Here is a 20,046-nt window from a genome sequence, read left to right on the forward strand (position 1 = left end):
AAGGAGCATCCAATGCCACGTGCGAAATAAGCGGCGAAAAGGGGAAATGGTCAGCTGATAGACCCCAGTGTCAAGGTAGGTAAAGCTGCCAATAAAATAGAGATGTTCCGATTTGGATCGCAGAACGAGAATGAGAACAAGGTGATGTTTTCTCTAGTAGACGACATCAAATTGTTTCTAGACATAGGCCGGCCTACCCGACATTAAAGGAACGCTCTTTCATTGTATGTCGGTCAAGAGGCAACGCGATATCCGTCGTCAAATGCAGCATCGTTCTCGTTCTCATTCTCGGGTCAAAATCTGAACCTCTCTATTTAAACCAAAGGCAAACGTGAAACGAAATCTACATCTTGTCTCCTTCATAAAGGTTATCAGCTCCACATTCACACATAGATTATGATTTTGAGCCATTTAAGAAAATCAGCACACCGTTTATGACCTGGACATGCAAAATAAACGGCTTGTTTAAGCAAGTGTCTTGCATGGCCACGTATTCAACAAAACAGTAAAGACTATCAAGATCTGGACAGATGAGATAACAGCCTATTTTCAAATAACCCTATGTGATAGGAAAACTTATGCAATGATTCAGTGTTCCGGGGAGAATCCGAGGTAATTGAAGGTTATTTGTTTATGTAAAACAATGCCTCCCGTCACATTACAAGAAGGAAGGACGATACTTTTTAAAACAATTATTTTACGACCGCTACATCGATGTAAAAGTTCGAAATTTCCTATGGTAGAATGTCCGCGGAACAGAGGATTCTATCATGCGCTTTATTCTCTTTTTCCAATTGAACACTTCCGACTGCTACACCGGTGTAACAGTAACAAATGCCCCCCTGGAAAAAGTGTCCGGCCCTATTGTATTCTGCAATATTGTTCTATAGAGACCCTGACCGTCAATAGCTCAGAGATTGAAGCGCATAATAGAATCCTTTGTTTCCCGGGCATTCTATCCTAGGACATTTTAAACTTCTACACCGGCCCTAAACGCAACGACATTATGATAACATGATTCCCGGTTTACGATTGTCGCTTGCGCCCAGGATCTTAACCTCTCTATTAACATGACTGAGCTTAACATTTACTAAGTCTATTACTTTGTGTGTTGATGTGAAATACGTGTCAATTTTCGCACTTTTTCTTCACAGGTGTAATCTTTGCCAAGGCAAATATCGTAAATTTAATTAAGTGGAACAATAAAGGTCAACAAAATCTCGTCCAAATAAACGAACCTCGAGTACTTTGTCAATGAACTATCATCTTGTAGACTGTTTTGATTTATTGTCTAGATTAATGTCTAGATCCATTCATATCTTCAGCCGTGGTCCGTCAGCGACCCAACTGAGCGAATTGACAGGTGTCCGCCCGAAATCCAACACTCCCCGTTCCTGTCGTGAGATACATATATGTAGGCCTGAGGTAGGCCTAATGCACACTACATGTACGTTATTGACATCCTCGAATACCAGAGTCAGTCGTTTGCTCCACCCCTTGCTCACGTTACTGACCATGGAGTAAACTGGTGGATAATTTCGGGATGAGGCGGACAAATCCATTCTGCCCAATCAAAACGGCTCTTACATCTTTCCTTGAAAACAAACGTGCTTTCAATCTCGAATGCATGGGCCGTATCTGCGAACTTGTTATTACACGATCTTTTAAGAAGCATCTATCTAACCCCCCTCCCGCAATCGGTGAGAAACGTCGATAAATACCACAAAACAACAAAATATATAGTCAGTGCTTATCAAAGCAAGGAATGGATTGAATATAACTTATTGAGTAACGAGAAAGCAGTTTGTTTTTATCATACGGTTTTTAGACAATATGGTACACATTTATCATCGAACAGCGTGGGTGTTGTGGTATTAGAGAGCAGCCGGCAATCCCGCTTCAAGCGTGAGTGTCGGTTTATTGAGGGCATAAACTCGGTCATCAGTCAGTGACGAGTCGTGCACGTACTGAAGTTCAGGATGCATTATTGAAGGAAATGGTAGCTCCACTTGCGTTTTGAATGGACGTGACGATGCCGGTAAAAAATAGGAAGACTCGATACTATAGTCCGTTGTATATGACATGTGCGGCCTTAAAAAATGCCAGGAGTTCCAGCCGTACGCAATTAAGCCTACAGCGCAGCTCCTGCGCAGATGGAGACCCTAGAATGACTCATCACAATAGAGAGAGTGGCCCGTAATTTGGCCAATAGTGGTTACACACTGGCCACCTATCGGGAGCATATACGGAGGGACAACCTAAGTAATTTATCGTAGATTTCCAAACATGAACTATTTTATTGAATTAAATCTGCTAGTGCATACTAACAATCCAATAAGTGTAATTTATGATTGAAACAGACAACTCATATGAAAAACTAACAGTTAGCAATTTTTTCGCGTCGTTAAAACACTAAAACTTATTCCGATCGAGGCTATATAATGGGCTACAAACCTACCTGTAAAAAGAAACTGGCCCCCGGCAGTGGCCAATCAGCGCCACCCGTGGGGCTTAATAGTGCTGCAGCCTTAAAGGTCATATATCAAGGTTTGAAAACATGCTTGATACTCATGAAATATGTTGAGGGTTAAAAAAACAAGATCCCAGACATTAAAAAAATTCTAATAATAAAGTCATTATTTAGTTATTTCAATTTTCAATTTGAAACTATTTGAATTTCCCACCACACACAACTTTAGATTAGTTCCACATGTGGCCGCTAGGGATTTTTTGATGACGTAGGTCGTGTCAGTCAGAACAAAGCAAGATGGCTTCCGCATACAGTTCAGAGAGTGAGAGCAGTGAATTTGAGGATGTTTTGGTCGATACAGAAGGATATTTAAACGTTGAGCCATACATGTTCGAGCCATTGATATCACTAGATCATAATGAGAGTGATCATTCGGACGAAAGTGATGAGGAAGTGGAGGATGAACGCCCTGAACGTGCAGGCAACAGAAAATGGCAAGTTTTGTTTACATTCTCACTCTGTTCTCTATGCACACAGCACTACATCATGACATGCATCCACTACTACTATACACAATTGGACTTTATCTGATGCTCTGGCACTTCTTGGATGGCTTTGTATTGGTTCAATGGTTGTATGTATTTGAACAGTCTCTGAAGGACATTTGCCATCTGCCATGTCATGGACTCGGCCTCATCATCACTGAGACTGAGGGAAGCCAAGGAGGGCAACTGGCAACTGGTCTAGTGTTAATCATAATTTTTTGTAAATATGTAAACGTTTATCACTTCAGGTGTGACTGTGGAAACTGCACAGCTCAAATCACTGGAACAGAGTCGATGTGCTGCAGTGACTATTCCCCAGTTCTGGCCAAGAAGGAAAGTTATGAGCCAGATGGAGTTGCCTGCATAACTCTGCATCCCGGATTCGCAAGCAACTGCCTTGACCGATATGTCCTGGAAAGTGCCATGTATGAATTTATCCAAGATCAAGGGCCAATAGGAAATGATCAGCCAATGCACAAGTAAGTTGAAATAAGTAAAATAACAGAAACTTGTACATGTACACTTCCTATTTATTTACAAAACAGAAACAACTGCTTTCAGCACAAAGGATTCATGACCATACTACATTGTATGCATTATGTTTCATCTGAACTCAAATTTTCTCTCAAACTGTCTTTTCAGATTATGGAGATACCTTGCATACCGCAGATTTGTGCGCTGGTGCTGGCAACGTTTGGGCAAAAAGCAAAGACTTCCTCTTCCAGTCTGTGCTCGTGACAAGATTCGCTCTACCTGGCCCTCAGAGGAGTACACTGGCTTTCGTTATCCAAAGAGTTGAGCGTCCGATTAAATCGAGTCTTCCGGCTATCCACGACCTCAAGTTTGGTTTGACGTTTCGTGTATTTCGTACAGACTGGCTTGGGTGTAGACTTGATGCGATCTTCTCTATTGGCCAATGCAGTGCTGTACGAGGGCATTTTCTCTCGAAGTCTCAATACCTCATTCAGTAGAAGTTGAATGTATTCTGAAAAGGAACGAATATTTTGATTTTTTTTGAACAATAAATATTTTGTATTTATAGGATGTCCTGTTTGTTTTTGGTGACACAATATCATCTCCATGAAATACCTCTGGAAATGGAAATGGTGTTCACAGTCAAGTGGAACCTCTCTAAAGGGACCATCTCAAAATTGACTGATGCCAAAATAGAAGAACAGTGTTAGTCTCTCTGTGAACACTGAGCACCTAGAAAACTCCCCCCAGACAAACACTGTTCCTCTTTTTTTGCATCAGTAAATTTTGAGATGGTCCCTAAGGACACCCATGGGACTGACAAGTGCTCTCCTTAATAGAGTACACTCCCACCGCAGTGGTATGTCCCGCCCCTGGTTTCATATACCGTGCCAACCACTGCTAGGCGAGAGTCTTTATCAGCGGCTAGGAAGACGACTGCAACAACACTACTTTGGCACTCTGCCAAGCAATCGGATGTTGTCACCCTTTCTATATATGGCCATTTTCAAGGAGCATCCTCAACCTACATGTATGATATAGAAGTACTTTTTTGAAAAGGTTCCTACCATAAGTCACTGGTACTTTCACTTCCCTTGCCACAGGTTCACCCTTCTTTGCCTTCGGATAGGAGACTGACCATCGCTTAGTCCCATCTTTGTTCGCTGCTTGGGCACGTTCAACTGGCTTTGGAAATTCATGAAAATGGGTCCCATCCGTCATTCGATTGTTCTTTGTGCTAGCCTTGACACAATTCGGAGCCACACAATACACCATAGTGAATGAAACACATTACTTCCAGGTGTGCATAACTAATTAAGGCCCTCCTGCTTTTATGATTGCATGACATGATCTACATCACAACTTTTGCTGAACCCGCCGCCTGGCTCTAACAAGCCAGTTGCTAGCCTGATCAGGTAATCAAGTTGTCAAACACATAATTGGCTATATCTTCAAAATGGATGGAGCTAATTGCATTTCTGTATTGTATAAAGTGTTAGGTACACTTTTGAAATCGTCTTACAGCAGAAAATGGCAAAAAACCTTGATATATGACCTTTAATAGTATTAGGTAAATGGAAACCCTGCGGCTCTATGTACATTTTTGAAAAACGCCCGTGCGTGGACCAGTGTTTTCAGGATACGCATGTAGCTGTTTGGATGATGGCCAGACTATCCAAGGGCAGCGTTGTTACTGGGGATGACCATACGTTCACCAGGTGCATGCCCTATGTTATTTTCGAATCGACCAATCACTGTGCATAGGGTGACTTGTGATGCCAGTCGATACGGGGAAATAATTAATGCGATAGAGTTGTTTACTCTCGGCCTGACGAATGAAACGGCACCATTCGAGGTCAATCCCCGTCCTTCTGGTAGTAGGACGGGCCGCGCCAAGGCCGGTCTAACCCGATACCTACATGAATATGCAAAGATAAGGGAATTGATAACAGAAAGTTTTAGAAAAAAGTCATCTTGCGGACAAATCGGTAATTGTTGAATTTTGAATGACATACTATTGTAACAATATTTTAATCGTCGTGTTGTCAGGAAGTTGCTTGTTGGCTTTTCTTGGCATCTTTATTTCTATTACCAGCTATTTTTGAGCACGTAATCATAGAATTGGAAGTTGATAAATTCTTCTGTTTGAGGGTTGAAATGCGAAATAAGCTTCCTTTGATAAATCTTAGCAGTTTCGAGTTCCCCTCAGGTGGTTGATGATGTGAGCTGGGCATCTGGGTAACATTGCATAACGTCGCATAACATTAATTACTGACTCCAGTCTATGAACTCCATAAGACATATGTATTAGAGGTTATCACCAATTTAGTTATTTTCACTACGTTCAACTGAAGATTTTGTGCCACGCCTGGATCTCTTGTAACGAATGTTCATGTACATGTATATGTGTGCATGTTCATGTGCATGAAACTGAGAAAGACTTTGATTAAAAAGAATCTTAGCTGGATTTTCGACCACTGAAGAAAATTTTCTCATGAATTGACTATTTCTTGAGGATTTGATTATTTCTTCTGTAAAATTGTTGATTCTTTCTTTCCGTCCTGCGATTTACTAACGATGTTATCCTTTGGTCTAATGAAATACATGTTGCTTTTTCCAGAAATTACCTGCGACCCACCGTCACGACTTTAAATTGAACCGTTTCTGCCCCCGGACTATCAACCGTCGGTTCTGCCGTGAGTTACAAGTGCGACAAAGGCTTCGTTCTCGAAGGGAAAGAGAATTCAACCTGTGTGGAGAACGGTCCTGGTAATGTCAAAGGGAAATGGGCAGACTCAACTCCCGTCTGTAGAGGTGAGACAAACTCAAAGGGAAAAGAAACCTGCACTCCTTGACTAATAGAGTCTTATTCAGCGTGTGCTACGAGTCAGTTCCGCCAGCAATATCCGTCTCTGCTAAATGGGCAAGTTGGTGCCCCGAAGGCCGCTGTTCTAGGCTCATTTAAGGGGAGTTATCAGTAGGTAAAGGACATCGTTTTGCACAAGTTCGGTCCTACCACGAAGACTGCAATTCTAGGATAAGCAGTCACTTATCAGTTCGTCAAAGGGCTTCGTTTTGGAAGTAAGAGCTGGCCAAGGACGTTCATTGTAATGTGAAAGAGACATTGGCACACCCGACGTCTCTGTGTATAGGCCGTTGGGACAAGGAACTCCCCTTGCCCTGCTGGAAAAAAAATTCATATGCAAAGCGCGTGCTGTCTTTAAATCAGAACTGTATACGACTCAAATGGAATTAACCTTGTTAAATGTGTTGTCTTTTCTTCTTTCCAGCAATAACCTGCGACACGCCGTCCCTGACAAATGGACAAGAGTCTGTTTCGAAAACTGTACATCTAGGTTCAGCAGTTAGCTACCGGTGTAACACAGGTTACGTTCTAGAAGGGAAAGGAAATTCGACCTGTGTCGAGGATGGTCCTGATAATGTTAAAGGGAGCTGGGCTGACCCGATACCTGCATGCACAGGTAAGACGTACATTTCATACAAAAAGAAGTTCTTCTTAAGTTTTGTCCTGATAAGAACTTTATTTGATAAATGACTCAAATCATCTTCACCTGGCTAGCAATGGATTTTTGTTTGTAGTTTGAAGGAATTTTGAGATGGTCCTTAATGTTGTGTTGTATTCTTCTTTTCTTTTCTAGCTATTACCTGTGAACCTCCTGTCATATCAAACGAACATGTATCAGTCATCAAAGCAGCGGTGTATGGGTCAACTGTAACCTATCACTGTAACCAAGGCTTTTTTCTGGATGGGAAAGGAAGCTCCAAGTGTAGTCAAAATGGAACTGACAATGTTTATGGGAAATGGACTGACCAGACGCCTGTGTGTAAAGGTAAAGTTCCTCCAGAGAGAAAGCTTTCCTCATTTCCTTTGTACATTTCCCCCATTTTTGGCTTTGATCATTATCATTATCGATACAATCCCGTACTTTGATTCCTTTCCGAGCCATAAGTTGCAACACACCATTATCACTTAATGGAAAAGTAATAGCGGGTGGTCAAAGTACCCATGGCACGACAGTGATCTTTAGATGCGACGAAGGCTTCATTCTCGTAGGAAAGACAAATTCTACGTGTGTTCATGAAGATCCAAACAGCGCAAAGGGAAAGTGGTCAGAGCCAACGCCTGTTTGCAAGGGTAGGTCAAATGCCTACTGCACACGATTGGCCAATTGCCATCCCATGCACCCATGATAAACATTTAATTTCTTTGTGGTTTGAAGGAATTTTGAGATGGTCCTTAATGTTGTGTTGTATTCTTCTTTTCTTTTCTAGCTATTACCTGTGAACCTCCTGTCATATCAAACGGATATGTATCAGTCACCATAGCAGCCGTGTATGGGTCAACTGTAACCTATCATTGTAACCAAGGCTTTGTTCTGGATGGGGAAGGGAGTTCAAAGTGTATTCAAAATGGAACTGACAACGTTTTTGGGAAATGGACTGACCAGACGCCTGTGTGTAAAGGTAAAGTTCCTCCAGAGAGAACGCTTTTCTCATTTCCGTCCTAAATTTCCCCCATGTTTGGCCTTGATCATTATCATTATCGATACAATCCCGTACTTTGATTCCTTTTGCAGCCATAAGTTGCACCACACAATTGTTACTGAATGGACAAGTAATAGCGGGTAATCAAAGTACCCATGGCACGACAGTGATCTTTAGGTGTAGCGGAGGCTTCATTCTCGAAGGAAAGACGAATTCTACGTGTGTTCATGAAGATCCAAACAGCGCAAAGGGAAAGTGGTCAGAGCCAACGCCTGTTTCCAAGGGTAGGTCAAATGCCTACTGCACACGATTTGCCAATTGCCATCGCATGCACCCATAATAAACATTTAATTTCTTTGTGGTTTGAAGGAATTTTGAGATGGTCCTTAATGTTGTGTTGTATTCTTCTTTTCTTTTCTAGCTATTACCTGTGAACCTCCTGTCATATCAAACGGATATGTATCAGTCACCAAAGCAGCCGTGTATGGGTCAACTGTAACCTATCATTGTAACCAAGGCTTTGTTCTGGATGGGGAAGGGAGTTCAACGTGTATTCAAAATGGAACTGACAATGTTTATGGGAAATGGACTAACCAGTCGCCTGTGTGTAAAGGTAAAGTTCCTCCAGATTGGAGCTTTTCTCATTTCCTTTCTACATTTCCCATATGTTTCGCCTTGATCATTATCATTATCGATACAATCCCGTACTTTGATTCCTTTTGCAGCCATAAGTTGCACCACACAATTGTTACTGAATGGACAAGTAATAGCGGGTAATCAAAGTACCCATGGCACGACAGTGATCTTTAGGTGTAGCGAAGGCTTCATTCTCGAAGGAAAGACGAATTCTACGTGTGTTCATGAAGATCCAAACAGCGCAAAGGGAAAGTGGTCAGGGCCAACGCCTGTTTGCAAAGGTAGGTCCAATGACTACCGCACACTATTGGCCAACTGCCATCCCATGCACCCATAATAAACATTTGATTTCTTTGTGGTTTGAAGGAATTTTGAGATGGTCCTTAATGTTGTGTTGTATTCTTCTTTTCTTTCCTAGCTATTACCTGTGAACCTCCTGTCATATCAAACGGACATGTATCAGTCATCAAAGCAGCGGTGTATGGGTCAACTGTAACCTATCATTGTAACCAAGGCTTTGTTCTCGATGGGAAAGGAAGCTCCAAGTGTAGTCAAAATGGAACTGACAATGTTTATGGGAAATGGACTGACCAGACGCCCGTGTGTAAAGGTAAAGTTCCTCCAGAGAGAAAGCTTTCCTCATTTCCTTTCTACATTTCCCCCATTTTTGGCTTTGATCATTATCATTATGATACAATCCCGTACCTTGATTCCTTTCCGAGCCATAAGTTGCGACACACCATTATTACTTAATGGAAAAGTAATAGCGGGTGGTCAAAGTACCCATGGCACGACAGTGAGCTTTAGATGCGACGAAGGCTTCATTCTCGTAGGAAAGACAAATTCTACGTGTGTTCATGAAGATCCAAACAGCGCAAAGGGAAAGTGGTCAGAGCCAATGCCTGTTTGCAAGGGTAGGTCAAATGCCTACTGCACACGATTGGTCAATTGCCATTCCATGCACCCATAATAAACATTTAATTTCTTTGTGGTTTGAAGGAATTTTGAGATGGTCCTTAATGTTGTGTTGTATTCTTCTTTTCTTTTCTAGCTATTACCTGTGAACCTCCTGTCATATCAAACGGATATGTATCAGTCACCAAAGCAGCCGTGTATGGTTCAACTGTAACCTATCATTGTAACCAAGGCTTTGTTCTGGATGGGGAAGGGAGTTCAAAGTGTATTCAAAATGGAAGTGACAATGCTTATGGGAAATGGACTAACCAGTCGCCTGTTTGTAAAGGTAAAGTTCCTCCAGATTGGAGCTTTTCTCATTTCCTTTCTACATTTCCCCAATGTTTGGCCTTGATCATTATCATTATCGATACAATCCCGTACTTTGATTCCTTTTGAGCCATAAGTTGCACCACACAATTGTTACTGAATGGACAAGTAATAGCGGGTAATCAAAGTACCCATGGCACGACAGTGATCTTTAGGTGTAGCGAAGGCTTCATTCTCGAAGGAAAGACGAATTCTACGTGTGTTCATGAAGATCCAAACAGCGCAAAGGGAAAGTGGTCAGAGCCAACGCCTGTTTGCAAGGGTAGGTCAAATGCCTACTGCACACGATTTGCCAATTGCCATCCCATGCACCCATAATAAATATTTAATTTCTTTGTGGTTTGAAGGAATTTTGAGATGTGAACCTCCTGTCATATCAAACGGATATGTATCAGTCACCAAAGCAGCCGTGTATGGTTCAACTGTAACCTATCATTGTAACCAAGGCTTTGTTCTGGCTGGGGAAGGGAGTTCAAAGTGTATTCAAAATGGAAGTGACAATGTTTATGGGAAATGGACTGACCAGACGCCTGTGTGTAAAGGTAAAGTTCCTCCAGAGAGAAAGCTTTCCTCATTTCCTTTCTACATTTCCCCCATTTTTGGCTTTGATCATTATCATTATGGTGCAATCCCGTACCTTTATTCCTTTCCGAGCCATAAGTTGCGACACACCATTATTACTTAATGGAAAAGTAATAGCGGGTGGTCAAAGTACCCATGGCACGACAGTGAGCTTTAGATGCGACGAAGGCTTCATTCTCGTAGGAAAGACAAATTCTACGTGTGTTCATGAAGATCCAAACAGCGCAAAGGGAAAGTGGTCAGAGCCAACGCCTGTTTGCAAGGGTAGGTCAAATGCCTACTGCACACGATTGGCCAATTGCCATCCCATGCACCCATAATAAACATTTAATTTCTTTGTGGTTTGAAGGAATTTTGAGATGGTCCTTAATGTTGTGTTGTATTCTTCTTTTCTTTTCTAGCTATTACCTGTGAACCTCCTGTCATATCAAACGGATATGTATCAGTCACCAAAGCAGCCGTGTATGGGTCAACTGTAACCTATCATTGTAACCAAGGCTTTGTTCTGGATGGGGAAGGGAGTTCAACGTGTATTCAAAATGGAACTGACAATGCTTATGGGAAATGGACTAACCAGTCGCCTGTGTGTAAAGGTAAAGTTCCTCCAGATTGGAGCTTTTCTCATTTCCGTCCTACATTTCCCCCATGTTTGGCCTTGATCATTATCATTATCGATACAATCCCGTACTTTGATTCCTTTTGCAGCCATTAGTTGCACCACACAATTGTTACTGAATGGACAAGTAATAGCGGGTAATCAAAGTACCCATTTCACGACAGTGATCTTTAGGTGTAGCGAAGGCTTCATTCTCGAAGGAAAGACGAATTCTACGTGTGTTCATGAAGATCCAAACAGCGCAAAGGGAAAGTGGTCAGAACCAAAGCCTGTTTGCAAAGGGAAGTCCAATGGATACCGCACACGATTGGCCAATTTCCATCCCATGCACCCATAATAAACATTTAATTTCTTTGTGGTTTGAAGGAATTTTGAGATGGTCCTTAATGTTGTGTTGTATTCTTCTTTTCTTTTCCAGCTATTACCTGTGAACCTCCTGTCATATCAAACGGACATGTATAAGTCATCAAAGCAGCGGTGTATGGGTCAACTGTAACTTATCATTGTAACCAAGGCTTTGTTCTGGATGGGAAAGGAAGCTCCAAGTGTAGTCAAAATGGAACTGACAATGTTTATGGGAAATGGACTGACCAGACGCCTGTGTGTAAAGGTAAAGTTCCTCCAGAGAGAAAGCTTTCCTCATTTCCTTTCTACATTTCCCCCATTTTTGGCTTTGATCATTATCATTATCGATACAATCCCGTACTTTGATTCCTTTCCGAGCCATAAGTTGCGACACACCATTATTACTTAATGGAAAAGTAATAGCGGGTGGTCAAAGTACCCATGGCACGACAGTAAGCTTTAGATGCGACGAAGGCTTTATTCTCGTTGGAAAGACAAATTCTATGTGTGTTCATGAAGATCCAAACAGCGCCAAGGGAAAGTGGTCAGAGCCAACGCCTGTTTGCAAGGGTAGGTCAAATGCCTACTGCACACGATTTGTCAATTGCCATCCCATGCACCCATAATAAACATTTAATTTCTTTGTGGTTTGAAGGAATTTTGAGATGGTCCTTAATGTTGTGTTGTATTCTTCTTTTCTTTTCTAGCTATTACCTGTGAACCTCCTGTCATATCAAACGGATATGTATCAGTCACCAAAGCAGCCGTGTATGGGTCAACTGTAACCTATCATTGTAACCAAGGCTTTGTTCTGGATGGGGAAGGGAGTTCAAAGTGTATTCAAAATGGAACTGACAATGTTTATGGGAAATGGACTAACCAGTCGCCTGTGTGTAAAGGTAAAGTTCCTCCAGATTGGAGCTTTTCTCATTTCCATCCTACATTTCCCCCATGTTTGGCCTTGATCATTATCATTATCGATACAATCCCGTACTTTGATTCTTTTTGCAGCCATAAATTGCACCACACAATTGTTACTGAATGGACAAGTAGTAGCGGGTAATCAAAGTACCCATGGCACGACAGTGATCTTTAGGTGTAACGAAGGCTTCATTCTCGAAGGAAAGACGAATTCTACGTATGTTCATGAAGATCCAAACAGCGCAAAGGGAAGGTGGTCAGAGCCAACGCCTGCTTGCAAAGGTAAGTCCAATGGCTACCGCACACGATTGGCCAATTGCCATCCCATGCACCCATAATAAACATTTAATTTCTTTGTGGTTTGAAGGAATTTTGAGATGGTCCTTAATGTTGTGTTGTATTCTTCTTTTCTTTTCTAGCTATTACCTGTGAACCTCCTGTCATATCAAACGGATATGTATCAGTCACCAAAGCAGCGGTGTATGGGTCAACTGTAACCTATCATTGTAACCAAGGCTTTGTTCTTGATGGGAAAAGAAGCTCCAAGTGTAGTCAAAACGGAACTGACAACGTTTATGGAAAATGGAATGACCAGTCGCCTGTGTGTAAAGGTAAAGTTCCTCCAGGTTGTAGGTTTTCCCCATGTCTCTTCTACATTTTGCCCGCGTGATTCACTGATCATTATCAATACCAATACTTTGATTCATTTTCTAGCCATAAATTGCGAAACGCCTATCTTACTGAATGGACAAGTAACAGCGAGTGAGCTAAGTACCCATGGCACCACAGTGAACTTTAGATGCTATGAAGGCTTCATTCTCGAAGGAAAGACGAATTCTACGTGTGTTCATGAAGATCCAAACAGCGCGAAGGGAAAGTGGTCAGAGCCAACGCCTGTTTGCAAAGGTAAAACCAATGCTTATTGTACACGATCAGCAGGTTTTCGAGGGCAGTTTAAGTTCTGGTAGCATTTACTTGCGTCTCCCTATTGAAGTGGTCTTATCTGCAAAATATATGTTCATGTTTTTAAATGTTAATTTTTTACAGCAACATGTGAGCCGCTAGAAACTAGTGCGCACATTCGCTGCAAGATGAGCAAGCGGATGGGGACCTACATGAAAAAGTTGACGCTTAAGAGTTCTTGTGTGACTTAAATGAGTTCGAAGCACGATGTTATTAAATTCATTCAGCTCAGTTTTTCGTAGGCAATAAGGAAACGGTCATGGTCGCATCTTTTTGTGTGACTAAGCGACATATTCACTCATACAATGTCCGCGATTAAGAGAGCGTTTGACCCTTAAAGGCTCTGATCGTGGGCTGCGGACAGGACGTCGATAAATACCAAAGGCCTTGGGAGTCGGGGACTTTGCTTATGTGTTTATGGACCAACATGTGAGTATGGACAAAGCACATTGCCCTCACCAAAGAAATATATTTGGAGCACCTACCCACCATCTATAATGCCTATTAAACATTCGCTTCTATTCTGCTCTCAAGAAATTACCTGTGACCAACCCGTTCTACAGAATGGTAAAGCATCCACTGGTTCCTTACAATATAATTCAACAGTATCATACAGCTGCGAGGATAACTATTCTCTTACTGGGAAGGCAACGTCCACTTGCGTCCAGGAGGATAAGACTAGCATCAAGGGTGTGTGGGCAGATCCAATACCGATTTGCACAGGTGAGAACCTTTTGGAAATTTCCGATATAAGATTTCTTCGTCTCCTAAGACGTGGTTTGTTGGTGTATTTAACATGTCTTCTGTTGGTTATCAGAAATAAGCAAGGGGCAGCACAGTAAATAGAAGCCTAAGCGCGATCTTAATTGGCGTGTAGAGCATTTCTACGTGTTTACACGCGTCAGTAGCTCTGTCCAAATCATATTCAGTGCATCATTTACTTATTAGGAATATATCAAATTTAATTTCTGATTTTAATTTTGAACGAACTAAGTTGACCTCAATCTGCAAGACTTTCTGAAGCACGGTAATACTAGTGTAATCCCATATTCCATTACAAGTCTCGTGCTTTAATAATCACTATCGGGACAGCTCGCGGTCATTCACAGAATATGGCAGAGTTCAGTAAAACTTAAGTCGAATATTAGTAAAAGAGCGACAACTTCCATTGGTTTTGCCCTATACGTACATGCTTATGCCTTCTTTGATCTAATCCTTACAAAATGCGATTTGATTGACCAAAAAATCCAAGGTCAACTCAATTTGATTTGATTCACAGAAATTAGATTGGAGTCACCTTCGTCGACATTGAATTACGTGCATGGAGACGTGGGAGGACGCACAAATACGCGTGATGAATCAGGTAAGTTGGGATTGTCAAAAAAAATTAAGAATGAGTAATTAAAGACTTCACTGAGCAATTGAACGGAAACTATTGCGTATTATATACAATATTACTGGCAAGAATGATAATCTCAGATGCATCACTCTATATAACCCTGTCACTTGTTACATCATCAGTAACTTGTGCTTGCCATTCTCAAGTGCTGACCCAGATGAGGTAAAATGCGAATTTCAAGTTCCTTATACATTGTGCGATTTGAAGGTTTCCGCATCGGTCGAATATGAAGTATTGCAAAATGAGGAACAACTAGGTTTTTCAATGTGTGTTCCTTTCACAATTCCCGAGCGTGAAAATAGAGAATATTTCTGCTAACTCGGTCATGACCACATTTGCCCTTGCTGCGTGCATGTATACGGTGACCATTTCTAAACCTCTCTATTAAATTTGTTTATATGAGTTTTTTTTACACATAAATAATTCAAAACCTCTCTCTTGGTGTCTTCTTTGTTATCTCTATTTTCAGTATCAGCAATGAACATCGGAATTGGTATTGGCTGCGCGACAGTTGTTCTCGTCTTGGTAATCATTGGTATTATTTTGGCAATTAAAAACAAAAGGTACGTTATTCCCATTTTCCAAATTATACCAGCTGGAGGTATACAATGCATGCAGTACTGACACGATAGATTCGGAAAGAGCCAACCGGATTATTGTGGTTTTTACATGTCGGTGCCAAGTTCAGCTTGACTGGAGTCTGAGGTTTTCCATTCTATCTGAACTTCCCTCAAAAATCCCTCAAATCGTTTCTCAATCAGCAATGTCTTTAGCGAGTGCTTAAACGAAATGATACTGTCTGCAATCCTTATATGGGTCGACAGCTGGTTCCAAACCAAAGAAATGGACCACTCGCCAAAAAGGTTCTGTCCCAAATGAAGTCTTCGTGCGCTTTGGTTGCAACTTGAAGCAAACGAAAGCGGTTGACCTTGAACGACGAACAGATTCGGCGAGGGGAAGCTGTTGGAAACCATGCCGACCAGTGAACACCCCTATTAGCAATAGATAGCAAAACTTTGAAAACCGAACGAGACATATCCGGTAGCCGGTGGAGTTACCGGATGACTAGCGTAATATGATCGATCGTACTTGTGCGTTCTTCTCTCAAATCTCGCAGCCCAAATTTTGAATACGCAGGATAGGTTCGATATTCCACTCCTGCTGACACCAAAATCCATGCCAAATGCCTTCCGTTCAACTCATACCGGTTTCAATCTCGCTTCCAGGATGGCGAAGATGTAAGTGCTCGTGCGATCACACCCTACAACAAACCTTGAGGCGGGAAATGCCCGGTCAGAGTTTTAAAGAAAGTCAAATGCAAACAATAAATGACGTTTCCTTGACATTTTTATTGCATGTTATGTTGGCTGGGGATATTAGGCAAACCGCTTGCCGAACTAGCATCATTTTTGTTCTGTTTGGAGAGCCGCTTGCCAAACAGCACTGAAAATCAACCCAGTTTGGCCAAACATTACAAAATTCTTCCCTGTTTGGCGAGCTGGAGACTTCACAACATAGCCAATCAGAGCAGTGAACAGATATCATATTGGAATTAATATGCGCATAATTTACAATCGCGGTCTTCTCGCTCTCGCTCTAGATTCACTTTTTGATATTTAAAATAAGTCCTTCTGTAAAATTGTCCACAAGAGTTCATAAAAAATTAAAATGTGATTAACTGATAAGTGTAGTAAATACATTGTAAGGTCCTTCGCTATACATCCAGTAGTGTTGTTTACCGCGTTGATAACACGGATATGATAATGAGCTCCTGGCAGGCTAATGCAGTATGAATGAGTTCGGCTCTCCATCTTGGTCAAAAAAGTCGCTGTATGGAAAGCCGGGTTTGCCAAATAATCAATTCCTGTTATGTTTCGACCCTCAGCTCAGACAAGGAAAGGGTATCTTACCTCACTTTAGATTAAATAATAATAATAATAAAAATAATAGGTATTGGATCAGGATTGTACAAGGGTGAAAGAACAATTTAGTTGGTGTGTACTGCTCATCACTTCCGGTATTATATGGGGAGTTAAGCTGTTAGAAAATGAAAGAGTGCCGATCAGGGAGCTCTGATCATATCAGGACAGTGGCAAGAAGCCACCAATGAAAAAGTGCAAAATGTGATAAGAGTGTAAAAGTCTATTATGAAGTTTGCCTGCTTTAAGTTCGGCCTTCAGCCCTAATGACTTGTTTCGATGAGAATCCCAGGTTATTTAAGACGTCTTTCATAAAACGTGAGGTCAAATCTCAATGTCGTACTTCCATTTTGACAAATATTCCTTTGAAGTGGACCACGTATCTTGCAGTTTTTCCAATAATAAAACAAATCCGGCAATTTTAATTTTTGCGAATCAAGGTCATTCGCAAAATTTGACAGTTTTCAGTATTCATTTGATCAGAAAATTTGTAGTCCGGTTTCATCGTCTGCCATCTATCGGAGCCGGTTTGCTGAACTTCTTTATCCAGCGTCAACAGCACATTATGCAACCTCCACATTGGCGATTAACGCGATGTTTTGCCATAAGAGGCTCGATTTCCTCAGACATTGGTCTAAAGCCAGATATTCAAATATATCGGTCCTGGAATGAAACCACACAGTGCCGGCGGACAGGGCCTGAATCGTGGTGTTAAACGATAAGATAGTTCTTTTTTGTCAAACAATCCATACATTTTGTTTGTCTTGTCTGATATTTTCCAGTCGAGAAAGCCCACCGCATGATACACTCGAAGAAGAGCCCCCTGCCAAATCCAACGTGAAGGTCTTCCAGAATCCACTTTACAAAATGGAGGAATGGAACGAAGGACAAAACGAAACAAGGGGCAGTTCTGATGAGACGTTCTGCCTAGATGTTGTTTGAGGAAAGTACACAACATCAAATTATTCAGGAGTTTTATAGCTGTGTTTCAGTTGGTGATGGTCGGTTACGTCATGCCAGTTTTCGACGTTACAGGACTTGGTCACGGTGGCAAAAATCCTCTGTACATTTTTAGAGACATAATTATTTTCTCGGTGGAGTTAAACCCGTTCTTCTGAAGACATAGAAATGAGATTTTCACAGATGAATGATAAAAAACAGAATAACTGGCGAAAAAGTTTCTCAATATAGTGCATTCTAGCATTGACATTTTCTAGTGACGAGCATGGGGACGAAACATACAGACGAGGTACGTTGCTGATGTTCACCACTGACTGACACTGAAAGTATCGTGTGAAACAAAATTGACCAAATTTCAGAAATCGTCTTGAATTAGGCATGTTAGGAAGTCCATGTAGGGGATGAACTTATTAATAACAGATTTGATGGCTTTCACGCATTTTCTTGAAAACACAAAAAAACAATAGCTACTAAAAGAATAAAGCAGAGGCGTCGAAATAATGATTATGTTTTGGTAATTGTATCAATATCATATATTTAACGACTAATCATTTTAACTTGATGTTTTTATGAAGGGGACTCAAGATGTTTTTTTTTAGATTTGTACATTTCAAGCTGAACACAACATCCAAATTTACCACTTACCACGTGCTTTTTTCACGACGACGACGACGACGACGACGACGACGAAAATATTCAAATATAAGTTAAATATTTTTCTTTTCTTATTTTTCATCATCTCAGGTGTCTTTTCTTCGTTTCCACCTCCTCCTCCTTTCTTTATACCAAATATTACACTTTTTCCGCAGCCAGTACCTCAAATCAGCTAAGGCCCACGCCAGAATCCATCACTCATTTCAGGGTATCAAAAACTGTCTGCAGTAAAATGCTTAAGTGCAATATCCTGATTTGCTGCAACCGAATAATTACAAATGTAATAACTCCCGAGTGTTTATCAAGATAGCCCGATGGTCTATTTTAAAAAAGAGATCCTCGAATGCCGTAGGTTTAAGTTCGGTGGCGACCCAGAAAAAAACCATTTCACTTTTCATTGCAGTGTCCGCGGGAAATGTCGTTCCAAAAATCACACCAGATGCCGTTTTTGAGAGTCTTTGTCTTCACCTTTAAGGAATAAAATCAATTAACCAATACTTGGTCAATCACACGAAATATATCTTTCCTATTCGCCTGTCCCTGAAAGTGATTGGACAGAAGGGACGAACATTGGGACGAAAAAAATAACTTTCTTTTCGAGTTGAAACCTTAGCTAGAAACTATTAATAAAAAAGGAAAGTAGGAAAGACTCCCTTCGATAGATATCGTCTGCCAGAAATATCACCGAATGGGCACAAGCTATTTCTGAAATGATAGACACATCACGAGTTTTTGTTGAACAATCTTTGTTATCAATATTTGGTTTCAAAGGCCACCCGCATCGGCCAAGTAGGGGCGAAGACAAGACCACCAATGAATATTCATAGGTTGGAGGGTCCAGGCCTATCAATTAGACGACTGCATGTTTTTAACTCTCAAGTACATATTTGCTGTGGCAAGTCTAAAGATATAAAGAAATTATTTGATGAAAAATTAATTTCGAATTTTGATATTTGGGTAATAGGGGGCGTGTTATGAGATTTTTCTGCCAGTTGGCTGAAAAGACTGGAAATATCAATGTCTGTCTAATTTGTTGATTATCAAAAAATTTCCGTGGTCAATTACCAGTTTACTTTTCACCATTTACTTGCCCGACTGTCCGGAATATCATATCAAAATTTCAGATTTACAATCCCACGCAGTATTTGATGCGTCGCGGTCAAACATTGACAATTTAACTGCTAAAAGGCTTAAAAAATCAATGCTGGTCTTGTCTCGGCGCAATTTCCATAGACGTCGCCACAAAACAATTGCGAAATTGGTTCATGCTATTACGCACACCATATCCGATACTTTTATGGACCTTTATTGTCACAGACGTGCTGTTGAAAGAAGGAGCATCGTCAATTTCTTTCTTGTGCGAGAAACAAAATGAGACAGGTTTTCTATCTGATCATTGTTTGGAATGCTATTTTTTCAAACATCGTAGCAGGTATGTAAAATTAGGTTATCCTTTAGAAACACATTCTTATCGTTTGTTTCTAGCCTCAAATCAGCCAACAGCGACAGAAAACGCCTGTCTTTGGCTAAAATTGGCTCGCTTTCGTGGGATGTTTGGTCCCATACCATGAACCCACTGATGACTAGTGCATGTCCTGAATTTAGTTGCTTGCTGGACTCGGGACAACGTGTGTCAATATTTTGCAATGTCATTATGGGTTTCGGATATTCCCATAATGAATGCATTTGCAAACCGCGCATCAGTAGGTCTCGTAAGGGAGTTTTCCCGAAGTTCGCGATGATGACGTGATCCGTTAACAGGACGTAACATC

At 41.2% G+C, this 20,046-nt stretch overlaps 1 protein-coding gene and 1 long non-coding RNA gene across 2 annotated transcripts in view; both read left to right on the forward strand.

Moving 5' to 3' along the window:
• LOC135486804 (sushi, von Willebrand factor type A, EGF and pentraxin domain-containing protein 1-like) overlaps nucleotides 1-11,575 on the forward strand; it is a 48,270-nt gene extending 36,695 nt beyond the window's left edge. Inside the window, exon 9 of the mRNA XM_064769904.1 lies at nucleotides 11,532-11,575. Coding sequence (XP_064625974.1) covers nucleotides 11,532-11,575 — 44 coding nt within the window. The remainder of the gene's footprint in view (nucleotides 1-11,531) is intronic.
• LOC135485869 (uncharacterized) lies at nucleotides 6,220-9,199 on the forward strand. Its single transcript, XR_010446641.1, has 3 exons — nucleotides 6,220-6,303; nucleotides 6,780-6,971; nucleotides 9,050-9,199. It is a non-coding gene; the product is annotated as an uncharacterized LOC135485869 (long non-coding RNA).
• Nucleotides 11,576-20,046: the final 8,471 nt, after the last annotated feature.

This window comes from Lineus longissimus, chromosome 4 (genome assembly GCF_910592395.1).
Source record: "Lineus longissimus chromosome 4, tnLinLong1.2, whole genome shotgun sequence".
In the NCBI taxonomy this organism is placed as follows: Eukaryota; Metazoa; Nemertea; class Pilidiophora; order Heteronemertea; family Lineidae; genus Lineus; species Lineus longissimus.